A 25,054-nucleotide genomic window follows, 5' to 3' on the forward strand; every position below is an offset into this window, starting at 1 on the left:
TTTCTCACAGCAGCACAGAGAACGAGAAGACCTTGCTTTGGCCCTACCTCACATGACCTGTAGCAGGTCCACCTGATGAGCTGCCTGTGCTGGCCCCGAATGCTCATGGGACTTTCTCTGTCGCAGTACACAGCTTTGGCATGGCCTGCATGTGACAGGGACAGCCAGGTGCTGGAGATGCCCAGCAAGGGGGTCCGTCTCAGAGACTCTTTGTCCATATATATACTTGAGAACTTTCTGGAGCCTGGGTTCAGAAGCCACAATGAGATCTTGCTGGAGGCCAGAGCTTCTCGTGGGGGTGTCCACAAAGCCATAGGCATTGGAATCCCAGCAGCTAGTCTGCCTTTTTCTTCCTGAGCACCACAGCCAGCCAGTTCCCTAGAGACAGCTCCTGTCCCCTTTAAAAGTTCAACACAAACTAAAACGATCAGGAAGGCCTGTGGCCTGCTCAGGGTGCAGACTGGAGGTCTCTGACTGGCAGAAGATCCAGCCCATGGGTTCCCTGGAAGCTTCGGTGTTTGAAATCAGGGCAATTAACAGCCCAACTCGCACCTCTGACAAGAAACAGAATCCAATTACTGTTTTACTTGATTAGCATCAACTCTTCCTGGTGGGGGAGGGGCTGCTTTTGCTAATGGCTCCAAGGCACCGAGCACAAACACATCATTTTCTCCTGCTGATTGCTGACCACATAATTGCACAAAAAAGAGCAACAGCTTGTAAGGACAAGATAATTACAGGCCCATTCCCGCACTTTCGAGAAGTTTTCAAAATATACTCTACAATTATTTTTAGTCCTTTCCAAACACCTCTGGAAAGAAATGGCATCAGTCCCCGAGGGATGTTTTGTCAAGGGCCCTGAGCAGCATCTCCTCCATGGGATTCCTGAGGATAACTGTGGGTGCCCTTAGGCACATCCACACTCCGGTTATGACAGTTTGGAATGTGCATCACACAGAGAGCAAAGGAATTTCTGTATAGGAATGAGAGGTGTCTCTCTGGGCAAAGAAAGCATGTGACGAAACCTCATGAAGTCTTTGATGGTTCAGCCAGAGTTGCAGGCCGGGCTGGCTTCCATGGGGAATGCAGTGCCCCTCTGCCGGGGCCACACGCAGAGGCCTTGTGTACCAGCTTCGATCTGTAAACAGTGTCATGCCTACTCGGGGGAAACGTTCAAATAGATACAATCTAGAGAAAGAATATCACGGAATGATGAATCCCGAGAACGCAAGGACAAGTTCTGGCAATGGCCAGCTAATGGCCTGTTATAGTTTGACTCTAGAATATTCCCCGAAGGTATTTATGTTTAAGATGTGCTCCTTGTTAGAACGGCTGGAATGTGGAATGGCCCCCACAGCCTGAGCGGGTGAACATTTGATTCTCAGCTGGTGGTGCAGGCTGCTTAGGACATTGTGGAACCGTTGGGTGTTGGGAGCGTTTATCACAAGCTATAGTGGACCATGATGCAATTATAGCAATTGATAACTCAGTTGTCAACCCACCTGAAAAATTATTCAAAGCCAGCAGGGCGCAGACTCTGAAAACTGTTGCTTTTATCTGTAATTTCGTTTGTGCAGTAGCAGCTATGATATCTCCCCATTACCATGCATTTTCATGTCATGATTATATCTCAGTCTTATGGGCACACATATTTGTGGATGGTCAGAAAGATGGTTTCTCTCTACACTAAGTTCTCCACATTACAGTGAGAAACTTAGAAGCCTGTTCTCTATCATTAGCCTTACTGAAGGAGCAAGCTGGCCAGACATGCGTCCTTCTGGTCAAATCACAAAAGGAACTTTGACTTGGGCTGGAGAGATGGCTCAGAGGTTAAGAGCATTGCCTGCTCTTCCAAAGGTCCTGAGTTCAATTCCCAGCAACCACATGGTGGCTCACAACCATCTGTAATGAGGTCTTGTGCCCTCTTCTGGCCTTTGGGCATACAGACAGAATATTGTATACATAATAAATAAATAAATATTTAAAAAAAAAAGGAACTTTGACTTATGAAATTGCAGGCGTCTGGCCTTGTAAGACGTAAGCTTTCAGAGGACTTATGATAAATTAGGGCGGTATTGCAGATGTCTGTCCTTGTTCTGTCTTAGTCCTTCAAGAGACCAATAGTACCTACCTGACTAACCATGTCCAGACATTAGAAATGTAAAATAATGCACGTCCTCTTTGCCTTTTCCTTAGCTCTCTCAATGGGTTAGTTTTATCCTTTGTAACCTATAGCGGCCCCTTTAAAAGATGACCAGGATCTCCTCACAGCTGTAGCTGTGGTTAGCTACAAACTAGCTGATAAGTTTTGCTACATATCTTCCAAGAATGCCTGTGTCCCTGAGAATTTTCCTTGCAGGTTTTTTTTAAAGGTATTTATTATGTATACAGTGTTCTGCTTGCATGACAGAAGAGGGCACCAGATCTCATTCTAGATGGTTATGAGCCACCGTGTGGTTGCTGGGAATTGAACTCAGGACCTCTGGAAGAGCAGCAGGTGCTCTTAACCTCTTAGCCGTTTCTCCAGCCCCTCCTTGTAGCTTTTTATATTACAAGTTGCTAATGGATATATATTTGAAAATTTGTTACGGCAGAAGAAATAGATTGAGAAGAAGTAAGATGGAGGAGAAGGAGGAGAAGAAGAAGGGATGTAGAGTAATTAGAACAAGAATGAATTGGAACAGAGTATTATAACAGAAAAGTTGGAATTAGAATTGAGGCAGAGAATTTGAGCAAAGAAATTATAAATAATTAGGAGAAAGAATGTGAGAGGAGATTCTTTTCCTACAGCCATCAGACTTTAGTTCCTATGCTTATTGTGCCTTCTCTTTTTGAACCCTGAGTGAAAGCCTTTAAAGCAGGTCCTGTAAGGTTTTCAATAATTGGGACTATGGTGTCACTTGGGGACGAGTATCACTAGAGGTGGCCTTGGAGGTGATGTCTACTTCTGATTCCAGCCCAACCTCTCTGTGTCTTGTCTGCCATGGCATGAGCGAGCCATCCTGATGAATTGCTCATGGACACAGATTAAGCAGCCTTAGCCACCACGCTCTTACTGCCGTGAAAGTCATTAAAAATAACAACATCCTCCCTTAAGTAGCTTCAGTCTAGGGTTCGAGCACCACGACAAATTAACTGCTACACTTAAGACACTGTTGGGAGATGATGGAGCCTTTAGGAGGCAGGGCCTAGCAGAAGAATGTGTGTGTGTGCATGTGTGTCTGTGTGCTGTGTGTATGTGTGTATCAGAGGTCAATTTGGGGTGTCTTTTTCAGTTGCTTTGCACCTTCCTTTTTGAGAGAGGGTCTCTCACTGATCCTGGAACTCCTCAATTCTGCTAGACTGGCTGGCCAGTGACCCAAAGGCTCCTCTTGTCTGCCTTCCCAGTGCTGGAACCACGGGTGCATGCCACACCAAGCTTTTTTTTTTTTTTTTTTTTTAAACATGGGTGCTGGCAATCAAATTCAGGTCCTCATGCTTGAATGGTAAGCAGGTTGCCCACTGAGTCAACTCCCCATGCCAATGGGAATTTGTAGGTCAATGGGGTACCACTGTAGGAGACTTTGGATGCTTCCTCTCAGCTGTTCAGAGATAAGACATTTTGTTTCTCAATATGCCCTCCATCTGCCTTGCTTCAGGTCCCAAAGCCTGGAACCCCTGTCATAAATGCAACATCTAGAACTGAGAGCCAAAATAAGCCCTCTCCCCATCTAAGCTGATGTCCCCAGGTCTTTGGCCATTATTACTTGCTTTCTCTATCACCTGCAATGACCTGATTCGTGTTTTTCAATCCACACACTGGAGTCCCAGACTCCCTTCCCCCGTCCCTCAGAATGTGAAGTATTTGGACAAGCCAAGTGAATTCAGGGAGATGTAGCCATAGACAAAAATGTGACGTATTTGGAGACAGGCTTTGAAGAACTAAGCCAAAATGAGGCCACGACAGTAAGCCCTATCTCATCTGGCTGGCATTTTTATAGGAAGAGATTGAGCCAGACATGCATACAGACCAACCAAGTGAAGAAACAGGGAGAAAGAAAGCTCTGGACTCAACCCTGAAGGTGTGTGTGGGATGCTGAAGGGTGACCGTTTTATTGAGGCATAACACATACAAGCTATAACACCCAACATGTACCATTCGGTAAAGCTTGACATGTGCACGCACGGGAGAAAGCTCACTGTGTCCAAGTTCAACTTTTCCCCTTCTCTTCCAAATGCGTCCTCATGCCGTCTCCCCCGCCCCAAGCCCTCCCAGACAATTTCGGATCAGCTCTCATCAGTACAATCAGTTTGTATTTTCTCTTACTGGACATACAGGGGTTTGAGGCACGGGACCCTTTTGAGTGGGGCCTCCTTCATTTGGATGATTCCCTCGAGATTGGCAGTGTCGTCTGTCGCACAGGTGAGAAGCTTGTTTCTCCCCATTGCTGCACAGCATAGGCTTGTAAGGCTGGCCCGCCATGTGCTCATGGCTTTGTCTGCCAACCTTTGGCATAGTTAAATTGTTTCCAGTTCTTGGTCATCACAGTTCATGAGAACATTCGTTCAGTGGGGAATGAAGATCCCTGCTTTGTAATGGTGAGCACTAGAAGCTCAGAGCAGCAAAAGCAAGGCAGCTTATTTTAGGATCTTGCAAGGTGGGCACCGATGCAGACAAGTGACTGGCCAAGGAATGAGCACAGGGAGCATTTATAGCCCTGAACACAGGTCTCTCCCTCCTGTCCTCATTGACTGAGTACTCCGGGTACAATCTTCCATGTCAACTGCCATTAACAGCTGTCTACTTCTCAACAAAGATCTCTTGTGGGTTTATCTCTGCATGCCTATGGAGATCCAAGGAGAATTTTAAGAGTTGGTCCTCTCCTTCCACCATAGGTTTGAACTCAGGTTGTCAGACTCAAGCAGCAATAAGTCATCCTGCCAGCACTTTCTACTGTAAACCTTGTAATTATGGATGTGTACGGTATGTGTGACTTCATTTTAGTGGGCAACAATTCAACAGTCTTTTAGAAACGTCTATGGGGCCAGGCACTTTACCTACCGAGTCATTGCTCTGACCCTAGATTTAATTTCTTTGTATAGCTTCTTAAGGTAGAAAATGAAACCATTGCTTTAATCTTTCTTTCTTTTCCCATATACATTCTTTAAAAATATTTTTAATTAGAATCTGGAGAGATGGTTCAGAAGTTAAGAGCACTGGCTACTCTTGCAGAAGACACGGGTTCAATTCCCAGCACCCACAAGGTCATTCACAACCATCGGTAACTCCAGTCCCAGGGGAGTTGATGCCCTTACCTGACCTCTGTGGACACCAGAGAAACATGCAAGCAGAACACTCATTCACATGAAATAAAATAAACACATCTAAAACATAATTATGCTTGTGTATGTGTATGCATGCGTGTGTGTGTGTGTGTGTGTGTGTGTGTGTGTGTGTGTGTGCTTGCATGCCATGGTGCATGTGTGGAGGCCAAAATACAACTTGGGGTAATTAGGTTTTTTCCTTCTACCCTGAGGGTACTGGAATTAAACTCAGGCCACCAGGCTCAGCAAATATCTTTGACCACTGGGCTCTCACTGGTTCTTGTTTACATCCTCAATGCTGGAAACCCTTCTCTAGGGCAGCCTTTGAACTGGGCTTTGTTCCTTCTTTACATATTTCCTTCTTTTCTCCTCCTTCCCTTTTCTTTCTGCAACACTGGGGGTTAAATCCAGGACTTTGTAAGTTTCGCAAGTGCTCCACCACTGAGCTAAAAACCTAGACCTTTTTTTTTCTCTTAATTATGAGATCAAGTCTTACTAAGAGGCCTAGGCAGGCCTTGACCTTGAGATCCCTCTGCCTTAACCCTAGAGTCTGTTGGGATTCTAGGCCTTTACAAGTAGTAGAGTTCATTTTCATTTTAATGAATTTTTTTTGTTTCTATTTTCACTCCTGCTTTCTTCAGTTTATAGGCCATTTGGAAGTGCATTATTTCATTTCCAAATATCTGTGTATTTTATAGTGAATCATTGTTTTCAAACTTCATTCTCTATTGGTCAGGGAACATTTGTTCATGCGACTTGACTTCTTTAAAATGTGTTATCAGAAATATTTAATGTGCCACTCCCTTGTGTGCCCCACAATATGATCTATCTTCATACACAGGTCATGTGAACATAAGAGACACTGTGTTCAGCTGGGAGGACACCTGTGACTGAGCACTGGCCACTGGGTGAGGCTCTGGGTTCAGTCTCAACAACCAAAGGAAAAGTAGGGAAGAGTAGAGGGAAAAGGGGAAGGAAAGGAAGGAAGGAGGGGAAGTGGGAGTGTGTCTGCGATAAAACATCCCAGAAATATCAATAGGGCTTTTATGTGTAAGGTCAGAAGTTGTGTTCAAGTCTTCTATATTCTCAGAGGCAGCCGTGGTCACTCCCCAGACACAGGATGGCTTTCCACCCAAATGCTGTCTAGATATTGAGTGCGGTGACCACATGTATACACACACATACACCAAGAAGACACAAAGAGGTTTGTTAACCCACAAAATGAGGCTTTCTAGAACAGGATGCCTTCTTAGTAGGTCCCAAGTTGACAGGACAAGGAGAAAATACTGGCTATGGGCTTTCGCAAGTGCTCAGGTCAGGGAAAGCTGAGGACATGTAGGAGGGGGCCATATTTGATGGGATCCTTTACTGCTACCAACGGAGAAACAGTCATGCTGTCCTCTCAGCCTTCCCAGATAGGTGGCAGAAGGAAAGAAGGAAGAGGTGAGGCATTAGACACTGGGCCAGACTCTTGGTCTGGTGTGACTTCTTCTTGTCCTGTTCATTATTAAACTTGAAACCAAAATGATTATCATGGATTTCTCTTTTGCAGTTTGTCAGTTTTGCTCACATAGTTCGAAGCACTGTCATTAGGCACACGGAAATTTGGAACTTAGTGAGTTGACCCTTTTGTTATTGTGAAATGGTTCTTTTAACTGGCAATAAGAGTTACTGTCAAAACTGCATTGATGAGACCCACTCATACCTCCTCCGTTTGGTTAGTGTTAGGATGGTATGGCCATGATTGCCTTTTACTTTCGTGTGTCCATCTACCAGAGCCACTTCCACCTCCCCTCGTTGGGATGGTGAACCCGTGTTCACTTTTACCTTATCCTTTGTCTTTATATTTGAGGCATTTAAAAAAACTATAGGCAACATGTCTGAGTCATGCTGTTAATTTCTTAGTTTTCCAGACAGGGTTTCTCTGTGTAGCCCTGGCTATCCTAAAACTTGCTCTGTAGACCAGGCTGGCCTCAAACTCACAAAGAACCACCTGTCTCTGCCTCCCGAGTGCTGGTATTAAAGGTGTGCGCTGCCACCACCACCAGGCTGAATCCTGCTGTTTATTTAAATCTAATATTTCTTACAACAGTATATGTGTGTGTGTATGTGTGTGTGTGTGTGTGTGTGTATGTAATTCCAAATTTGGTCATTACTAACCTATCACCTTGCTATTTGATTTTGATCTTGTCTACTCTTTGGTCCCCTTTTCCTGTGGCCCTGTGACCTTAAATTCTAAATCAACTTCTGTAGCCCTTGGTGCCTGTCTGGCCAACTGACCCATGTGCTGAGCGGGTGACCACTGCCCATGGTCCTGTGTAGTCCATGATTCTGCAGGAAGAAGCTGCATGGGCTCCACCTCATGTTCCTATGTGGGGGCTCAGACAAGTTGTTCCTTGCTCCGAGTTTACTATCACTGGATTTCTTCCTTCCTCCCGTTCTCTTTGTAGAATTGGTTGGTATTCACTTGTTAGCTTTAAGGTACAAGTAGAGACAAGCAAGTACAGATTGTCTCCACCTTACAAAGGACCAGTAAGCCATATTCTATATACTGAAAACTATATTCTTCTAAACTCCTACATTGAGGACCCAATCACCTTGTAACTGTATGGGGAGATGGGGACTTTATGAAGAGCAAATGCAATCCTAAGAGTGGGGTCCTTGAACTACTTTTACATGGTACTAGTAAAGAGTGATCACATGAGGCTGCTATTATGTCGCTACATTTTTAATAAAATGAAAACCTCCAAATCTTAAAAAAAAAAAAGTGGGGCCCTCATCTGCTAAGACTAAAATCCTATGAAGAGCACAAATGCAATCTTTCTATGCAGAGAGAGAGGTCATGGGGGCGCAGAGTGTGATGGGCACTATGTACAAACCACAAGAGCAGCTCTACAATCTAGCTACTACGTAGACACTTGGTCTCGGACGTCCAGCCTCTGGAACGGTGAGCAAGCTAACCAGTCTATGGTATTTTATATGGCAACCCTGAATGACCAAGTCACCATTTGCTTTTTGTTTCCTAGAAGTCAAGGCTGGGCTCCCAGTCCAGGGCAATAAGTTGCTGGCGTACATGACACAGATGTACAGTCTTATGACCTTGACTGCTGGGGATGTTGGCAGAATGTGAAGCTCTGTATGCCGAGGTTTCCTGGGTCTTAGAGAATCAGCTAGACCTCCAACAAGGCATACTTTAAATCTCAGGGGCGGAGCACTTGGTCATGATGGATATAAGTGACACCTAGAGATGCCAGAAACCTCCTTAATGTCATAGCAGTCTGCGGTCCCCAGTGGTGACATGTCTGAGTATTGTGAACACACGCTCCCATGCTTGGCTGGAGCATGCCCTGAACTGCAGCTGCAGACAAGCAACACCTGGGTCCAGTTTAGTCCTGTTTTGATGTTCAAAACCCTAGGAGCTGTTTGAGGCCCATTTCTGTGGGCTGCCGGGTTACTGAAAATTATCTCTACTAGATGTCAAGGCAACTCAGAGGTCACCAGCACTTCTTTGAGGGTGCACATGAATTCATGTGTGTAGAGGCCAGAGGATACCACTTCGAACTCTGCAAGTAAGCTAGTCTGTCTATCCGACAATTTCCAGGAGTCCTGTTTCTACCTCTATAGCACTGGGATTACAAGGTGGGCCACCACACCTGACCTTTTGAATACAGGTTCTGAAGACTGAACTCAGGTCAAGTATTACTGACTGAGCCACCTCCCCAGCCTGTTTTTCTGCTTTTCCATGTGAGCTTTGGACATACCCTGCCATGGGGATATAACTCTTCCTGAAGCTAGCGGTCCTGTCCTCCACCCCCAGGCGGCTTCAGGTTCCATGTTGACTGGGTCCTTTCCTGATGGTACCCACGAGTTCTGGAAAGCAGGCTCACTTTTAGACCTCTGCGATGCTCTTCCTTAATGGGAACGGATGACTTTGGTGTCTTTGGGCCAGAGAAAAGACCATGTGACAAGGAGCTGAGTAGGCAAAAGGGACCTTGAATCTGCGCCTGAGAAGGGGCACTGGGTGATGAGCCTCCAGGGCCTGGCAGAGAATGGGCTGAACCCTCCCCCACTGCCCTCCCCACCCTTATCTATCTCCTGCCTGCCCCCATGACCAGTGGAAAGGAGGAAGTTTGAAATACCAAAGTCCTGTCTCCCCCAAAATATGTTTTATTCTTGCATTACATTTGTGTTTCCAATTGTGAATAAAAAATGGTTAGAAAGTGGTTACAAAACAGCGTGAGTGGGCTAGAGGAGTGGCTGCCCTTGCGTCTGTCAGTTCTTCGCCTGGATGATGCAGTGTGGGCCTGGCGTAGAGGCCGGCTCAGTCGGGTTTTTCACTCTCAGGATCTAGAAAACAAAATGGCCACAGCTCACTACAGGCCTTGGAGGCACTGGCCTCACCCAAGGCTGGGCCCTGATGCCCCTGCACACAGCCCTGCCAAGGCACCTTTCCCAGGGGCCAGAGCCATGCCGGGATGAGACTGTGCGTTGTACAGCGTTCTATTCTCTGCACAGAGCATGGCTGTCACCTGGTTGTCTTCTTCTAAGAATAGCTAGTCACTCAGCAATGACCACCTAAGTCCGAAAAGACAAGGCCTCACCCCTGTCCCGCTGAACCATCCTAGACTGAGTTGGCCTTGGCCTGGGAGCAAACAGTAACCTTCAATTTCTGCTTCTGAATAGGGCCCATGCCAAGATGAGGTACAATGATACAGCTGCGGGGGTCTGAGTACAGGAAGGAAGCCTAGTGCTGTGTCTTAGGACAGCCACCTCTAGCAGAATGTACCCCATGCTGTCAGGGCCAGGTCTGCAGCGCACATACACAAGGCTGTCCGTGAAGCGCTTGCTGGACAACTTAGCGCAAGTCTTCTCCCTAAACCATCACCTTCCATAATGCCTTGGGCTCCCTGAAGGCCAGTGCCTCTCATATGACTTTGGTTGGCGCCTGCCCAGCTCTACTCAGCAAACCCAAGAGCCTGAAAGAAAAGTCCCAAACCATGAGGAAGGCGGTAACCAGGAGCTCCTAGAACTCATACGAACAAGGTTTTCTAGGACCTTGTGACAGCTCTGATGGGACTGGAAATGCAGTCTGCTCTCTGTGAGACTCACCCTTTCTCCCTGCACTTCTGAAAGCAATGCAGATGCAGTCTGGCTTGCAGCCCAGCCAATAGTCTCGAGAGCAGGCTGCAATGCCAGGTTTGAGGTAATGGCCTGGTAACAGTGGGCCTGGGCCATTCCCAGCAGGCGCAGTGCTGGGAAACAGGCAACCCCACCAGAGGTTTGGCTCTTGTCTCCCAGCCCTATGAGCTCCACCCTCCGGGGTACAGGACGCATGGCTGCTGGCTCCAAGCAGAGGCCATGCAGGCCCCCCTGGACGACCCATACCTATCTTTTACAAGGCTCTGGTATGAACAGAGGGCAAGAAAAAAGCTGTCATTTCACAGTATTTTCAAGCAAACGTTTATTTTTCTCCTTCGCACATACAGTCTCTTGGAGATCCCATGCCACTAGCGTTCTCACAGTAGGAAAGGACTTGGGCGCAGGAGTGAGAGAGAAGGCAGGCTCCCCTTCACTAAGAAGTGGGCCTGTGTGGTTTTCAGACCAGACACAGAGAACAGAAATCTCTTATTGCAGTATTGTGGCCCGGCAGATGACTCTGCTCAGCCCCCTGAAAATTCAATTCTAACTGAATTGATGGAATAGTGTATTTAAACCAAAATAACTGAGCTGGTTCTCATGAGTACAGCTAACTGTACAGTTCACAGCAGGGTCACCCCAGGCAGCCCACCCTCCAATGGAGGTGTAAAACATTTGTTCAGAGGGAGTCAGGGGCTTTCATCTCCCCCCGGAACAAGTATCATGGAAACCTCCAGAAATGCTCCACCCCTCAGCAGGCAGGCCTGAGGACGGCCTGGAGAGGCATTTGCAGGGAAGGATGGGCAGATCACAGGCTTCTAAGAAAACCATGGACAAGGAAGAAAGTGAGTGGGGACCCCTGAGCTGAATGGTGGTGTTTGCCTGTAGGTGCTCCTAACAGCCTGCTGGCTATCAAGGCATTCACCGTTTGTTTCTTGGCAGGATCCTCACGGCTCAGCAAAGCTGCAGACTCTCCTCACAGGAGTGTCAACTTCAGGAGGGCCCTGTGGCTCTGTTACTGAAGAACCCAGGGTGACCTCACTCTGTCACGGACTGAGCAAGGTTCATCCAGCATTTGCAGGTCACATTGTCAATGTTCACTTTAGTTTCTGTTTTTAGGCATTTACACTAGAACTAACTATCCACTTCACATCTGTACCCCATTCCCATCTCTGCAACATAACACAGTGGAGACAGCAACGCGCATGTCAACCGTAATGAGATCCACCTTTGCTTTTGGATCAGTGGCCTTTTTAAACATGTCTTTCCATCAGGAAACAGAAAAGCTGGAATTCAAGGCACTGGGCTGCTGCAGGGGGATGGCGGGGTTCTAATCCTCAATCAAGGACAGGCAATGGGGTGTGAAGACTGCCTGTGTTGACTGCAGGGACCTAAGGGTGAGGGGGTCTGAGGCAGCGGGGGAAGTGTCTTGCTGCCCCCTCATGCCCCCTGGGCTGAAGCTCTCTGCCCTGTGCCCATGTGAAGGAGCCATGAGGAGGCCAAACCACAACTGGGTTCTTCCACATGCTTCCGAGTGCTCCATCTGGCCAGGGCATGGCAGAGGGCTACGTGATGTGCAGCCGGGGGCCTGGCGTGCTGATAACAGGTGGCCGCAGAAACACTGGCAACATAGGGACCTTAGGAGGGCTCTGACTTCCCCAAGTGCCCTGTGAGTTCCCTGAGGCCACCCAGGGCCCCCAGGACACAGGAACAGGGAGCAGGCCTCCATACTGACTCAGAGGCAGTGCACAGGGAGGGCCTGAGAGGCTGGAGAGGACAGTACCTGGTATGGGCACAGGCAGGGCTGGGGTGGCTCCAGGAATGGTTGTGGTGGACAGAGGGCCGGGTGCTGGGGCCAAACACGGTGTCCCCACTCCTGCTCGAGGCACAGTTGTCTATGAGATACAGAAACAAAGAGGAAGGCACAGGGGGCTGCAGTCAGTCAGTCTCCTTCTGTAGTCCAAGTGCCGGTGTGGAAAGCAGCTGCCCTCCCGCCCCTCATCACTACACTGAGGGCTAGGCACCTGTGGGCCATATGCTCCAGCTGTCCACAAGCCAGACGGAGTCTGGAGCAGAACCTGCCGGGTGTGGAAGGGTACATGAGCGACTGACATACTTCCACCCAGGTGACACCATGGCCTAGTAACCATTATGCACCTACAGTAGCCCAGGAGGCGTGCGGGAGCAGGATCTCTGGGGCAGCCCTCTGTACTCCCAGCCAGGAGCAGTGGCCTTAGAGGCAGGGAAAGGAGTGGTTGATGGCTTCCAGAACCAGCACCTCTGATGTCCGGACTGGACGTGACTACAGCGAGAGAGATCAAGAACTGGCAGTCCGCAGCATCTACACAGACATAGTTGGGAAACCGAAGACAGTAACTACAAAGGTTTAGCATCCCAGTCCAGTGGGTTTTGCTGCCTCACAGAGACAGGAGAAGCCCCACTGGAAGGCCTATGCTGGAGTTCCCTGGTGAGCACTTGCCTGGCACATATGAGGCCCTGGCTTCTATCCTCTGACCACAAACACACACATGACAACACACACCTCAGCTAGTGTTCTCCACACAAGGCAGGATGGAGATTCATCAAGCCCCACACCCTTTACAGAGGCATGCTCAGCAGTGAAGGCCTCCATGGAGCCAGCACCCGTACCTACAGAGGGGGTAACGTTAGGCGCTTCCCCAAAGTGCCTTCAAACTTCTGGTCAACATTGTGAGGGGACCCAGCCAAGGTAAGACAAGAGAAGAAAAAATGCATAATAGCAGAAGACAAGACTATGTGTAGAGAAACCCATAGGAAAGGCTGAACAAGCAAATTTCGCAGGACTTCTAGGCACCAGAATTGGTCACATTTTTGCATACTAGAAACACTCAATGGGGACACGAAATTTTCAGAACTGCACAGTTTGTAGCACTCCCAATCATCAACCACCTCGGGAGGGGTTTGATGAGAGATATTAACACCCTACAAAGATGTAAAGAAACAGATGCCAAGTTGATGCAACACTCAAGACTGGTAATATGGCGAACCTATCCAGTTCATTGAAAGACTTAATTCACTGTTAAGAGAAGCTCCAGTGGGTTACCTTAAGAACTACAAACATCATACACACAGATAGAATATTTTATACATAATAAATAAATAAATAAATAAATAAATATTTAAAAAAAAAGAACTACAAACATTTAGGACCCAGAAAAACCAAGAGACTCTTGCAGTTCAACAGTGGATGTCCTAGCCCACCAAATAATAAGCTTATTGCAAAGCTGCAGCAGGGCAACGAGAGTGTTGTTCCCATGCTGTTGGGACTGGAAAGGAAGGTACTGCAACAAGTAGATAAGCTATGGCCCAGACAACAGCTAAAACAGCAAAACTCCTAGAAGAAGAAAAAAACCCAAAAACTAAAAGTCTTCTGTTTCATGCTCAGTACCAAAAAGTAGAAGAGGAGGTTGGAGATCTGTAAGAGTTCCTGTGTGGAAGTGTGGGGACTCGCGCAGACTCCTAGTGCCTGCAGTCTGGTGTGGCAGCACATATCTGTGACCCTAGCGCCGGGGAGGGGCAGAGAAGGGTGGATGTCTGGAGCTCACTGGCCAAAAGTCAAGCTAATTGGTAAGCATCAGGCGAGAGAGAGAGAGAGAAAGAGAGAGAGAGAGAGAGAGAGAGAGAGAGAAAGGGAGGGAGGGAGGAAGAGAGGGAGGGGGGAGAGAGAGAGAGAGAGAGAGAGAGGTGTGTGTGTGCGTGCGTGCGTGCACACACACCTGACCAGGCACTCGACAGAAGATGCCTGCTAAAAACAAGAATGTGTGCTCAAAGACAAACCAAGACAATTAAAGTCTAGATCTCAAATTATTTTTACAATTTTTTCCAACACAATATCCTTCACACAATATTACAACCTCACAAGGCGAGACAAGGAACCAAGGAGTGAAGCTGTGGGAAGAAGGAAACCAGGGAACCGGAAGAGACTGTGTAAATGAGATGCATCACTGAGACATTTGGCTGAGAACTTTAAACTTTTTTTAAAATTACTTTTTATTTATGTATAAGTGTGTGTATATGTGTCTCTGTGCAGGTGTCTATGAGGGCAGAAGAGGGCCCCGGATGCTCTGGAGCTGGAGTTACAAGCAGTTGTGAGCCTCAAGACATAGGTTCTGGGAAATGAACTTGAGTCCTCTGCAAGAGTCAGAAAGGCTAGAATTAGTGGCCTGGCCAATTTAAGAAGTTTTTCTGTTTTACTCTAGTGCTGGGGGCCCAAACCAGGGTCCTCGCTAACACTAGGCAAACACTCTGCCAACAATTCCCAGTCAAACCTAAGAATCTTTCTAGAGAACATCAAGTCAGAGAGAGAAAGAAATAGTAAGAGTTAGAAATGAAGGAAATATACAGCAAAGAATATCATCAAAGATAATAAAGTTCTTTGAAATGGCTCATGAAATTAACAAAGCCTTAAGAGATAAGGACAAAAGGCAGGAAGGGAAGGAAGGACAGACACACAGAGGAACAGAGACAGAAGAACACAGAAAGAAGTGGGGCATAAATCACCAATACCAGGAACGACACACAGCTTGGGGATCGGCCAAACAGCAACAAAAGGCTTACAGTGATTAAGTGGCAACTGATTTGAAAGTTTAGGCAAATTTAGGGAAGAAGTAGTAACTACCAGGGAAGCAGAATTTAACAAGACTGTCAAGACAAAACACTCAAATGGCGTTAGGATGGGAAAAGAAACCAGATTCTTAAGGAAAGCCTTCCCCAAGAGATGGACAGATGTGTGATGAGTTCTGCCAGCATCACCTACTATAGGAGGTAGCAAGCAATTTTCACAGCAGGCTTCCAATTCCTTGTGTGTTTGGGAGGATTCAAAGCATACGTTCACAGAGGGATGTTTTCCACACTGAAAACAGCACCCACAAGATACTTCAGCCCAGATGGATTCACCCATGAGCTTCGGGAGTCATTTAGGGTAGAAATAACACCAATCTTCCACAAATTCCTCCAGAAAGTCGGAAAAGTGGGGACACTCCTACAGCTAGCTCTCCCAAAATCGTAATGTGTGCCAAGACCTGCAAGGGTGGCTACTTGTCCTGCCTCATGTTGGCCCCAGTTGGATGCAGCTGCCACTCAGGAGTGAGGGGTACACCTGCCCTTCCTATAGCCTGGAGACAAATGGATGTAATGCAGATGGAGGTGTGTCTGTCCACAGAGAAGGTGTGTGGCCTACTTGGGACTGCCTAAGGATTCTGCTGTACCTGAGTTCTAGGGTCATAGGCACAGCCTGTTCCCTGCTGGCCACAAGGACCACAGGAAGTCACTTTTGCTTCCTAGTCACCACAGGGGCAAAGGCCTACTTCTTTTTTTTCTTCTTCCTTCCTTCCCTTCCTTCCTTCTTTCTTTCTTTGAGAGAGGGTTTCTCTGTGTAGCCTTGGTTGTCCTGGAACTCACTCTGTAGACCAGGCTGACCTCAAACTAAAAAATCCACCTGCCTCTGCCTCGTGAATGCTGGGATTAAAAGTATATGCCGCCACCACCACCCAGCAAGGCCGAATTCTTTTGGAGAAGATGGACCCTGATCATGAAAGTCAAGTCCTTAGCATGATGGCCATCTGGCACACGGGATTCCAGCAGTAGCTCATAGCCACTATGCCTACCATATCCCTCCCAGTAGAGCCTGTGCCCCTGCTCACTCACAGCCCGTGCCTCGCCAGAGGCCTCCATGTCATGCAGCTTCTGCGTCTGCTTCAGCTGGTTGAGTGTGGGCTTCAGTTGCGCCGCCCCCACTGTCTTTGTTGTCCATTCGTCCACCAGCTTGTGCAGATCGTCGGTGAAGGTACCTTTCTTGTTGTTGCTGTTGTTCACCTGTGCCTGGACGTGCAGAGTGGGCTGGGGACCTGGCTCAGGGCCTGGGGCCAGGCTGCTGGTGGAAGACCCTGGGGAGTCATATAGGCCAGGATTGGTGACGCCACACACTCACTCAGCACCACTGACAGGCTGGCCGCAGTCATTCTCACATGATGGCTGGGACAATCAATGGCCTCACTCTGGCCAAGCAACACCTTGCTTCAAGAGGCGGTCTGCATTAGCGGGCCTTGCTGCCTGGTGTTAGGCACCATGAGGCTCTGTGTAGGCTATGGGAGACTGGGCTGTGCCAGGCAGCCTCACTTGTTTCTTAAGCCAGGCCAGGAAGACGACCCTGAGCAGGTGGCAGTCTCCATTAACAGTCTCCCAAAGACCTACCACAGAATATTCCGAGACTCACACACGTGAGAGCATGGGGAATTCATGGCACAGCCAGATACACAAGGGCACTGGCATCCCAGGGGCAGGGGCAGAATCTCAGGGTACTCTCTGGCCTACTTTGTAGAATGTTCAGCATGTGAGTGCCACCACCAGCCTTCCAGCACCCCCTGGGCAGACTGTTCATTGTGCTCCTGTGTATTTTAGCTGGAACCCAAGACAAGGAAATGGTGCCTTTTCTTATGCGAGCACTTGGAAAGGTGGTAATAAAAGATACCACACCTAGAGTCCCTCGGGTGGGCTCCACACCCTCCGAGCCACAGCTTGGTGATACTGGGAGGCTGGGAGCCAGGAGTCACTCTGCAGACTAGAGAGCTTGCCTGCTTCTGTGAGAGATTGTTTTTATGGCCCACACAGGACTTATTGAATTGCCTCCTCCCTTCCTCCCCTATCCATGCATGTAATTCCACCTAGCAATTTTGAATAAGCCAATTTAAAATGTTTATACACATCACCAAAAAAAAAAAAAAAAAAAAAAAAACCCCAGACAGCTAATGACCATCTCTTCAAACAAGCTGTTCCAAAATGTAGTGAACTTTAGTGGCCAGCAATGGGGGAGCATAAACAGAGGGTTACACGTTAGTGATGAGACTCAACACACAGCTATTGCTACATGAGGTTTTTCAGCCAGGGGGAAAAAAAGATGAAGGGGATTAAAAAACAAAAAGACAAGAAAGAGCAAAGGGGTGTGTGTGAGTGGCCCAGGTTGACTAACAACCTTCCAGTCTTGGTATCTCTCCTTGGGAAGCACTCATCATTAACACTTCAAAGAAGCACTGAAGCCTAAGGTTTTGGAAGGACCCAATTAATAAACACTAATATGCGGACACTGCGGAGAAGGACAGGCCTATTAAGAAGTGACTGGCAAGATGGCACAAACTCTAGGAACCATGGAGACACAAAGAGGAGCTGGGAGGAAGCAGCTATCCAGACAGGCAGAAGCGAAGCAGAACCCTGTGGGTCAGGGGCAGAACAGGCCACACGTCTGTGGGAGGCCCTGATACGCACTAGCCACGACAAAGCCCATGCGATGAGAGGGGACAGAGGGGGTAAAAAAAACACAAAAACCAGATAATTACTACTGCTGTGTTCTTTGCCTAGGCAGAGACGCTTCAGGGCTGACCCTGTAAGGGAAGAACAAAGGACACAAGACCACAGGGTTAGGCAGAACAGCACACACCACATGGAAGCAAAAGTCATCAGTGTGCAGGGAGGGACAGACACAGGCAGCAGTCGGAGAGGGAGGCCAGCCTGGCCTGGGAGAAGGGGGTGACATCCCCAGAGTTCGTGTACAGGCTCTTATGGCCTTCCGCTGAGGAGGTAGAGGTGCCAGGGCAAGCCCCCAAGCTTCAGGGAGAAGTGTTTTGTCTCTAAAAGCATATTCCAGAAAAAGAGAAAGAAAAAAGAAAAACAAACCAAAAAAAAAATTGCAAAGCACACTGCATGGGTTTCAAACACCAGGCCTTTGTGAGTCCCACTGGTTGAGGCAGGGAAACCCACTGAAAGTCAGCCATGGGGTCCCCGAATGGAGCCAGGCTCAGCCTGGGCTGGCCACCAAGGCCACCAGAGGTTTTCCAAGTGCAAAAAGATACATTGTTTTGCAGGTCTGAGGCCAATTCTGGATCCCAGATGGCTGCCTTGGACTAGGTCAGAAGTGCATCTAGAAGGGTTATTAGTGAGTCTTTCTTGGGGTTGATAAGGATTTGGGGAGACATCGTGCCTCTTCTCTGCCAACTCACTTTCCCCACGGGCATGGGAAGCAGCCTTACTGGACGATCACTAAAACAGCTCTAGCCCCACTGTCCTGAGTTTGTCTGGGGTCCCATGGGCAACATACAGAATGTGACATCTGGCAGTGTAGAGGGGTAGAGTAACCCAGTGACCCAGGGCCAGCCTGGGCTACAGCATGTGCTGTGATTCTATCTTAACCTATGGCCACTCTGGGAGCCACAAGTGGCAAGGAAGAGCTCAGACTTCCCCAAGGTCACTTGGCAAAGCCACACTAGCATAGCAGGTCTGTATTCCAGCCCCATCTCCCCTCTCCGAAACACATGTTCCAGGAAGGGGGTGCTCTCACTCAAGGCTCTGGCTCATAGGCCTGGTACTCTTGCCCTGAGGGATAGGATAGTGCATAACCGCTGGCCACACCCCAGTCAGAATTAGCCCGTGTATCGGACCTGAAGCACAGCTGCAATGGATTTACTCATTTTAGTTTATTCTGTATGGCTTCTAAGGTTACAGTGGGGCAATGGGGTATTGTTGAGTAATTCAATTTTCAAATTGAAAGAGGGGAGATAAACAGGAGGGATTTGGAAGATACTGTGTGTTGTGGGGAAGGAATCTCAGTCTACTTTTGGAGGAAAGGGGGCTGTGGATTCGGGACCCTGTGTAGCTATTGTCACACTGGGTAGAATGCCAGAGGGACTGCTATGGTTGGCCTTCCTGGATTCCAGACTCAGGTGACCATGGCCATCAGCTCCCATCTTCCATATTGCTCCTGGATTGGCTCCAGATGACCAGAGTAGGCAATGCTAGTCTCTGGACAAATCAGCCGATGTTTGTCATTTTATGTCAACACTTAGGCCACACCGCTCTCTGGCAGGACTTGGTGCAAAGTCTCAGGGGAACATCTAGGACTCCATGTTGAAAGTCCTGCATATCCCTAGATGGCTCCCAATATACCAACAGACAGGGTCTCTACCTGGGCATCTGATGAACAAGCTTGGCCCCCGTCACTACTATGCCAGGATAGTACTAGGTGAGCAGATCAAACCAGCCAGAGGCAGGATGGTTTCAACCAGCCCCAGCCTGATCTCCCTGGATATCCCATTTGTCCCTGCAGTGAGGTGAGGTCTCTGCATATTGCTTTGGTTTAAACCATGAACCACACGTGGGTCAACAGCACCTCCTCTCCAGAGTCTCACAGTCACCACCCTGAGGACCTTAGCTGGCAATAAGAACTTCTCAAGCATGGCAGATATAAAGCTCAGGAGGAAAGACAAGGACAAATACTTAAAAGAGGGGCTCCGGCCTCACATCTCTTCTCTGCATCCCAGTATTCAGACATTGATGAGGTTCACAGAACAGGCCTCCTCGGGGAGTCAGCCCTCCTGGTCCCCTATAGCCAGCCCAAGTGTCTCAGCTTCATCCCCATCCCAACCTTCCACAGGCCAGCTCTAACTACAGACCACTAGACAACCCCCCCTCAACCTCCACCCAATTCTGATGTCAAGGGCTAATATACCCCCAGAGCTGTTGAACAATCCTTATTCTCAAGTGGTGACAATAACCAAAAAAAACTACCCAGGGTGCATCAGTTCAGAAACAAGATATGGTTTAGTCCATCATGAAACCATTTTTACTAGGCCTTGAGCTGTATAATCCTGGGTTTTACAGAGCCTGGAGCCAACATGCCTGCTTTCACAGCCCTCTATAGTAAGCCTAGGCTACAGAGTGTGTAAGGGGTCTCCTGTGTGTCCTGCTGGGGGACCTCACTGGACTCTCTCACCACCAGCAAGAGATAAGAACAATACAGAGAAGAGGCTGGGAAGGCTTCCGAGGGTTCCTGCACCAGATCTGAGGCAAATGAGAACAGGATGAAGTAACAACACATTGTGAGACCTCATGTTTCCTATGGCACAGCAAGAAACAAGAGGTGCCCATGCCTGCCTGAGCATGGGTAGGATAGGACACAAAACAAGTGTCTCAATAGGCTGTACCCACAGTTTCTCATGAGCAGACACCCAAGTTCAGCCTTGGGTTCTGACTTGAATTTTTCCTCCTCAGTTCCATGGCCATTGTTTTTTCAGAATAAATATGGCTGACTGAATGCTACTGTCTACCATAGGAAGGGACATGCAAGAGAGTCATTGGATCTGTGCCAGGACCCTGTCCAGACTGGGAGGAGGGAACTGATAGAGGGTCCATACTCCCTGGAGGCCTATGATGGGTTTGAATAAGAATGGTCCCCACAGGATCACATATTTGAATTGTGGAATTCAATTGGGGAATGGCATTACTTGAGAAGGCTTAGGAGATTGGTGTGGCCTTGGAGGAAATGTGTCACTGGGAATGGGCTTTGACATTTCAAAAGCCCAAGCCAGGCCTAGTATCTCAGTCTCTTCCTGCTGCCTGTGGATCTGGATGTTAAACTCTCAGCTCCTTCTCCAGTACCATGTCTGCTTGCATGCTACTATACTCCCCGCCATGATGATAATGGACTAAACCTCTGAAACTATAAGCAAGCCCCAAATTAATGTTTCCTTTTATAAGACTTGCTGTGGTCAATGGTGTCTCAAGAGAGCTCTATGACAAGGCCTTTCCACCCACAGCCCATCTCTACCTGCCCCTTGTCTCACGTCCAGCTCTGCCTCTGGAGCTCTCTGATGCTCTGCCTGACTCCACCTGAGATAGGTCCTCCAGCTCAACTTACCCTCCTGGGGACTCCTTTTCCTTCTCTGGGCTTCACAGAAGCCCAGATATTTCTGTACTAAAAGTTTAAGATTATTTTGTTTTCTTAGCACCTTCTCTCTCTAGGAAGTAGGGGTGTCACAAGCCAAAGACATGAACTGATACTGTGTAGGCTTGATCACGGCCTCCCGGATCACACAGCTTCCAAGGCAGGCATACTCTAGCATCTTACCAGCCACCTGTGCACTCTGCCCTGAGAGCCCTTCTCTCCTCTCAGCCTCACGGCCAGGCTCCATCCTTCCATCATTTATCCTCTCACACTCATGAAGCACTGCTCCCTGTCCCCTACTGACTCATACTCCATGCTTGATTCTCACAGGCCTCGCATCTCCTCTTGAAGACACTCTGCAGTTTACCCAGAAACCAGCACACAGACATACAAACGGATGTCTCAACGAGAGGCTAGATCCCTAAAACTCAGAGGCCAGCAGCCTGCAGGATAAAAGAGCCTTTAGGGCTTCACTTTCAGAGTGCACTGGCCCAAGATTCTCCATACGCTGTACCACAGTGAGAGGTGCCAGAGTAGGGACTCACCTAAGCTCTGCCTGGCAGCCACTTGAGAACACATAAGGGTCAGAGGATGCTGAGCCAGCCCAGCCTGCCTTGATAGGCCAGGCTGTGGACCAGCAATGCATGTGCAAGCAGCGTAGCCTGCTCAGATGTCCCCTCCTTCTGGTCCCCTCTCCCCACTGTTTCTTAGTCTCAGGCCAGTAACTCACAGTGAAACCAATGAACACCATTCAAAGACGTGACCTGAACTAGAGAAGCTGTCCTCAGAGAGGCATGACTGTGCTCGCTTTGACAAACTGTCATGTGCTCTGCCCCGGGCACAGGACATACCCAGAGTTCCAATGGTCACCTAGTGACCATCCTCTTATGAGTTGTGTCCCCACCAGTCACAGTCAGAAGAGGCATCAGGCAAGCAGGGGCCAAAATGAGGCTGGCGGGTGGGTACACAGACCGCCTGCCGCAGAAATATGAGGGACACACAAGGGAGCCCTCCCAGCCCTTCTCATCCTCAACTCAGTAACTGATGGGAAGCTAGAGAGACGCACTGCAAGCCAGATGTCACTGTGCCATAGCGGGCAGACTACTGAACAGACAAGAAGATGCTGGGAAGCCCCTGGCACTTCCACATAGCCATGTGCCCTTGACCCGTCCACCTGGAGGAGGATGGCCCACCATGGGCCTCTGATGCAGGGAGTAGGGAATGGTAATGGTCACCTACCACAGACATGGTCTCTGGGTCCCCACAAGCACAATGTATCTTTATTGTACAAGCAAAAAGTCATGTGCCCCAAACCAGCATCTCCAATCCAATTGTCAAAAAACTCTTATTTTCTTTTTTCAGTTAAAAAAGACAAAAACCTTAAAAGCTCTACAACTTTGGGTTGATTTGCCAATCATCGTGAGGGCTAAAAACAAGTCGCACCAGGGTGAGTTGGTCCCAGCAGGTGAGCATCCTGAGTACTAGAAACGTGTCCCAGTATATGTGAGGGAGGCTGGCACTAGGTGTGAGTCTGGTGGAAGGGGGAGGAGCTGCCTCACTGGCTTTATCCCTCACATCACATGGGTCAGCTGAAGACTTACGGAGCAGAGCGCCCCAGCTGGGTGGGAAAGAACGGGGACCCAGGCAGAATGCAGGCTCCAACGCATGAACTATGTGGAATGGGGCAGGTATCTATCAATCTTTCTAAGTTGGCGTGAGCAGAGGGTAGGGAGAGATGGCAGAGGGGACTACCCTGCATGGTAGGGTAGAGGGCCAGGAAGCCCTAGTTGGAACAAGTCCTTTGTTTCACAGTACAGGGGATGGGACCTGAGGCCTGTCTTTTGCATGCTAGGCAAGGGCTGTGCCACTGGTTTATACCCCCGAGAACCCTGAAGCACATTCTTAGCATCTCCACATGCAGGGAGTGGGAAAGAGGGTGGAGATGGGGCTGGGTGTTGGCCTTTGGCCCTACACAGAAGTCACACCCTCCAGGGACATCAGAGCTGTCATCGGTCTGCTACATGCACATTGTGGGAGTCCAGGTACGTGTGTAACACACTGGGTATCTGGAGAAGGTTGGGGTTGTCTTTTTGTTGTCATTGGAACTGGGAGACAGCAGACATGTATGCTGGCCACAATTACAACAGAAAACTACGTCCAACATCCAAAGAAAAGAAAAGGAATGAGGTGATGGGAAGGGTGCAGAATGCCCTGGTGTATGTGGTGGAGGGGCCACGGGAGAGGTAGGTATGCTGTTGCGCATGATTTTGGTGCCTGGGCGCAGCCAAGAGCATGCACACAGCTGACTGTAGCTGGGTGACTATGGACACTGTGTGTGGTAGGAAAGGCTTGTGGGGTCCACCTTTTTACATGGAGGAGGTGACTTCAAGGGCTGGAGTGGCATCCTATGAAATGTATGATAGGTAATGAAGACGGGGTGGGGAGGGGAGAAACCAAGGGCCAGGAGGTGGGAAAATACAAAAGAACAAATACAGACAGATGGACACAGATACGGGTCCACTGAGGAATCGAGCACGAGGCTTGCTACTAGACTTATAGGCCCCTCTCTCAGACGTTGGGTGGTAAACCGTCCAGCCTGCAAATGAATATAAAGGGAAGAAAACAGAGAGACACTTATCAAGTACAGGTTGCTGCGATTCCTCCTCCACACCAACAGCCACACCAGCCTTGTAACTTAACATCCATGGCTCCATCTAGCCCAGCCCAAGCACCAAAGCCACTGACCACAGAATGGGAGGAGGCAACAGTAGGAGCAGAAGAGAAGCGGCCCGGAGGAGGAGGAGGGGTGGGGCAGGTGGGGCACCTTTATCAGTCACCATGATTTCTCTGGACAGAGATGGTGAGGACAGGAAAGCGCCTTATCGAGCAGCTGCTGCCGTCCACGGCAGTGATGAGCAGACATCCCAGCCTGAGAGCTGAGCCCTTGTCCCCTAGCCGTCCTGTGGACTTTGGAAGGACCCGGTGTTTACCACCGTCTGGCTCTGCTGTGGGAAGCGGGCAGGGCAGGGTAGCCAAGGCCTAGGAACGGGCATCGCAGAACACAGCAAGATGCCAGGCCCTGTTCCCTCCCAAGTCATCGGGCTGATCCCTCCTGGTCCCGGCCACTTCCTGAGGTCCACTTTAGCAAACCCATCACACCTGCCTCTGAGCCGCTTACATGGCGGGACAATTCCATTCTTTGTGCCCAAAGACTACACCTTTACATTTTTTTCCTTTTTTTTCTTTTGTTTGTTCTTTATAAAGCTCTGGCCCCCTCTACACACACAGGCGTGCTCCTGGGACACCACTGAGGCCCTACGTGGCTGGCACATGCTTGGAGACAGGCAAGCTGGAAATCACCTTGGCCACGCGCTCCGCCTCCATCACTGGCTAAACCGGAGCAGATGTCTGTGGACAGGGAGGCCCGGACGGAGCAGGGCTGCTGGGTCTGAACTGCCTTGGTGCCCGGGGGCGTGCTGGCGTGGGCAGGGTCCTTAGTGGGAGGGCCTCTGCTGGAGTCAGACAAATGACCTGGGCGAGGGGGGGAGAAGAGGTGACAGGCACCATGAGGCGCCAAGGGGCAGGGAAGGGTGTGGCTGGGGTGGCTTCCTACTCTTTGGCTGGGTGACCTTGAGGAAGTTGAGTCTCCTTAAGAAAACCGGTACACAGACAAGATTCTGGTCTAAAGTGCTGGGGCTAATCAAAGAAAGCATCCCCTTTACTAACCCCCAGTGCCATGCCAGACCTATGCTGTGGAAGGTAATAGGTGTGGGCTCAAGGTAGCCATTGTGCAGTGTCTCCTCTCAGCTTTGGGACCGGCACTGGGTTTGTATCACTTGTACAGGTGGCTCAAATTAGGGAGTG

At 49.0% G+C, this 25,054-nt stretch overlaps 1 protein-coding gene across 11 annotated transcripts in view; it reads right to left on the minus strand.

The window, feature by feature from the left end:
* Positions 1–9,455: 9,455 nt before the first annotated feature.
* Positions 9,456–25,054, minus strand: part of LOC121443265 (serine/threonine-protein kinase WNK2-like) — a 108,596-nt gene continuing 92,997 nt past the window's right edge. For 6 of the 11 annotated variants that reach the window (XM_041644962.1, XM_041644960.1, XM_041644959.1 and 3 more), the window contains 5 exons: positions 24,551–24,721; positions 23,688–23,786; positions 17,811–17,855; positions 16,126–16,364; positions 10,724–12,335 (listed from right to left, as the gene is read on the minus strand). In XM_041644962.1, coding sequence (XP_041500896.1) covers positions 12,006–12,335; positions 16,126–16,364; positions 17,811–17,855; positions 23,688–23,786; positions 24,551–24,721 — 884 coding nt within the window. In that variant the 3' untranslated portion in view covers positions 10,724–12,005. Of the gene's footprint in view, positions 9,652–10,723; positions 12,336–12,362; positions 12,782–16,125; positions 16,365–17,810; positions 17,856–23,687; positions 23,787–24,550; positions 24,722–25,054 lie in introns of those variants that run through there. The other 5 variants (XM_041644965.1, XM_041644967.1, XM_041644968.1 and 2 more) reach the window with 5 other exon arrangements.

Source organism: Microtus oregoni, unplaced genomic scaffold (assembly GCF_018167655.1).
Source record: "Microtus oregoni isolate MIOR12 unplaced genomic scaffold, Mior012 000103F_ref0000194, whole genome shotgun sequence".
Lineage (NCBI taxonomy): Eukaryota > Metazoa > Chordata > Mammalia > Rodentia > Cricetidae > Microtus > Microtus oregoni.